Source organism: Mesitornis unicolor, unplaced genomic scaffold, assembly GCF_000695765.1.
Source record: "Mesitornis unicolor isolate BGI_N332 unplaced genomic scaffold, ASM69576v1 scaffold15651, whole genome shotgun sequence".
In the NCBI taxonomy this organism is placed as follows: domain Eukaryota; kingdom Metazoa; phylum Chordata; class Aves; order Mesitornithiformes; family Mesitornithidae; genus Mesitornis; species Mesitornis unicolor.
In genome coordinates, this window is record NW_010163226.1 from 692 (window position 1) to 2,699 (window position 2,008).

The 2,008-nt window shown below is 36.5% G+C and overlaps 1 protein-coding gene across 1 annotated transcript in view; it reads right to left on the bottom strand.

Moving 5' to 3' along the window:
- Positions 1-953: 953 nt before the first annotated feature.
- LOC104547993 (little elongation complex subunit 2-like) overlaps positions 954-2,008 on the bottom strand; it is a gene marked incomplete at its 3' end in the record, with an annotated part of 10,303 nt that continues 9,248 nt past the window's right edge. Inside the window, exon 7 of the mRNA XM_010193892.1 lies at positions 954-1,141. Coding sequence (XP_010192194.1) covers positions 954-1,141 — 188 coding nt within the window. The remainder of the gene's footprint in view (positions 1,142-2,008) is intronic.

The following is a 2,008-nucleotide window of genomic DNA, read 5'->3' on the forward strand; positions in this document are numbered from 1 at the left end:
ACATTAACTAACGCTTACCTCTATCCTAACTTACCTCTATCGGTTTGGCTCTAAATTTCAAGCAAACTGCTGATGTACAGCATAGTCTGGTTGAGTTTTTGGAATGAAGACTAAGGCCTTGATTCTTTCACTTGCTCCTCCAGGCAAACCTTAATATGTCAGGGTAAGCACTACTGCGTATCTATGTGCAATCTGATATGAAATTTAGGCTGCAGACATCCAGAAATACAGTAAATAACTGCAGTATTCATTTCTGAAGACATGCTAGAATATAAACAATTTTTGGAAACTGTTTTGGGGAAGCATAAAAATACGTGTTTTAACTGTTTAGCTGTATTCATAAGTTTCCTAGTGCAAATTTATGGTACATACTACTCAAATAAACACAGCTTTTGTTCCTCAAACCTCATTTGTTACACCATTCTACAAAGAAAATGTATCTTTTGTAAGTAATTAAAAACCTGGTAGACACTGCGTTAAAAGGATTAAGTAACTAAATCCAAGGTTTTCTCCTTAAGCACATTATGCAAAGTAAAATATAACTTTAAAATACGTCAGAATAAAATATGTTGTGATTCAAGAAGAATTAAGAAAGCTAAAAAGTTGTTTCTTGTTGTGATACGATATCAGATATTGTTGTCAACCACTGGTTCATACTTAAAGCTGTAGATTTTCTTTGAAAATCGTGAGACCAACAGAAGATACTTTTGTCCCCTAACCTCAGCTGCAGACACTTGCCTTTTTTCCTCTGACTGAACTTGAGACTTTCACTTCAAATGTGTCCACTGAAGTAAGAAAGCATTCAAGGTTTACAGAATGTTTCAGCTGTGCAGCCATTTCACCTGCCAGCTTGCTCTGGCTACTTTGAAGCTGCAAGAAAACCTCATTTTTTTTTGTTTCTTCTTGTTCTTCTCCAGGTCATACTTATCACAGCACGATTCAGCTATTCCTACTTGAGTTGCATTTTGTTGTACTTAATTTTCCACTTTTTCTTCATCATTCTTTGTTTGCAGTAATTGTTCTTCAGCTTCTTTTTAGCCACACCTTCAGTTCTAACAGGCTTAGCTGGATTGCCTTTTGTTTCCATAGCTACGGGCTCTCCCTCATAGGGTGTGTCCGATTGTCCTTTCGCCCCAGTCATCTAGACACATAAAACCAAAACAAAATCAAAAAACAACCACCCCACCAAAACCCTAGAATTAATAATCTTAAATCTGTATTAAGCACAAAGATACAACTACGTTCAGAGAACTGCCTTCTACTTCTTGCCATTCCCCAGACTCAGAGGCCCCATCTGGACTGGGTGACAGTCACAGCTGGTCTGTCTGTCAGAGGGGATCTGACCACTTCTGCCTCTTCTTTGTCCACACGCCTAGATTTCCTTCTGGCTCAATTCAAAAGTGTGTGAGGTAATTAGGAACTGATGAGCAACTCAATTTTGCACTCCTATGAAGTTGGGATGTGGCTATAACATATAACTAGGCCTAAAAAGCATCCCACAGTCTACTAAGCTAGGCATAGTTAACATGTGGCTTTCCCACAAATTAGTAAGTCCAGTCTGAAGAAAACTAAAACTTGAAAGAGTTTTCTTACTTCTAAAGTGTCAAACTACCTGCTCAAAACATTAGAACTTTGAGTGGGATCTTTGGCAAATTTGCAAAGCACGATATGGATCACGTATTTACCAGCATAAATTAGAAAGCAGACTGGATTCCTAAAAAATTTCCACAAAATTTCTATCAATTTCTTTAACTACAGACAATTAATTCTTATTCTGGTAACAAATTCTGTTCTGTTTTAAAAACAAAAGCAACAAAACACAGATGTTAGTGACTTTCAGGCTATATCAATTTTTATTTATCCTACTGATGTCTGGAAGGAAGGTCATATTCAAACATCTAAAACATTTTATTTCTTTAGATTTGATTGCACTCTGAAAAAATGCAGAATATAAGTGTTGTGTAAAGATGAATCTCACCCAAAATATTTTTCAGGAAAAAGGCATTCC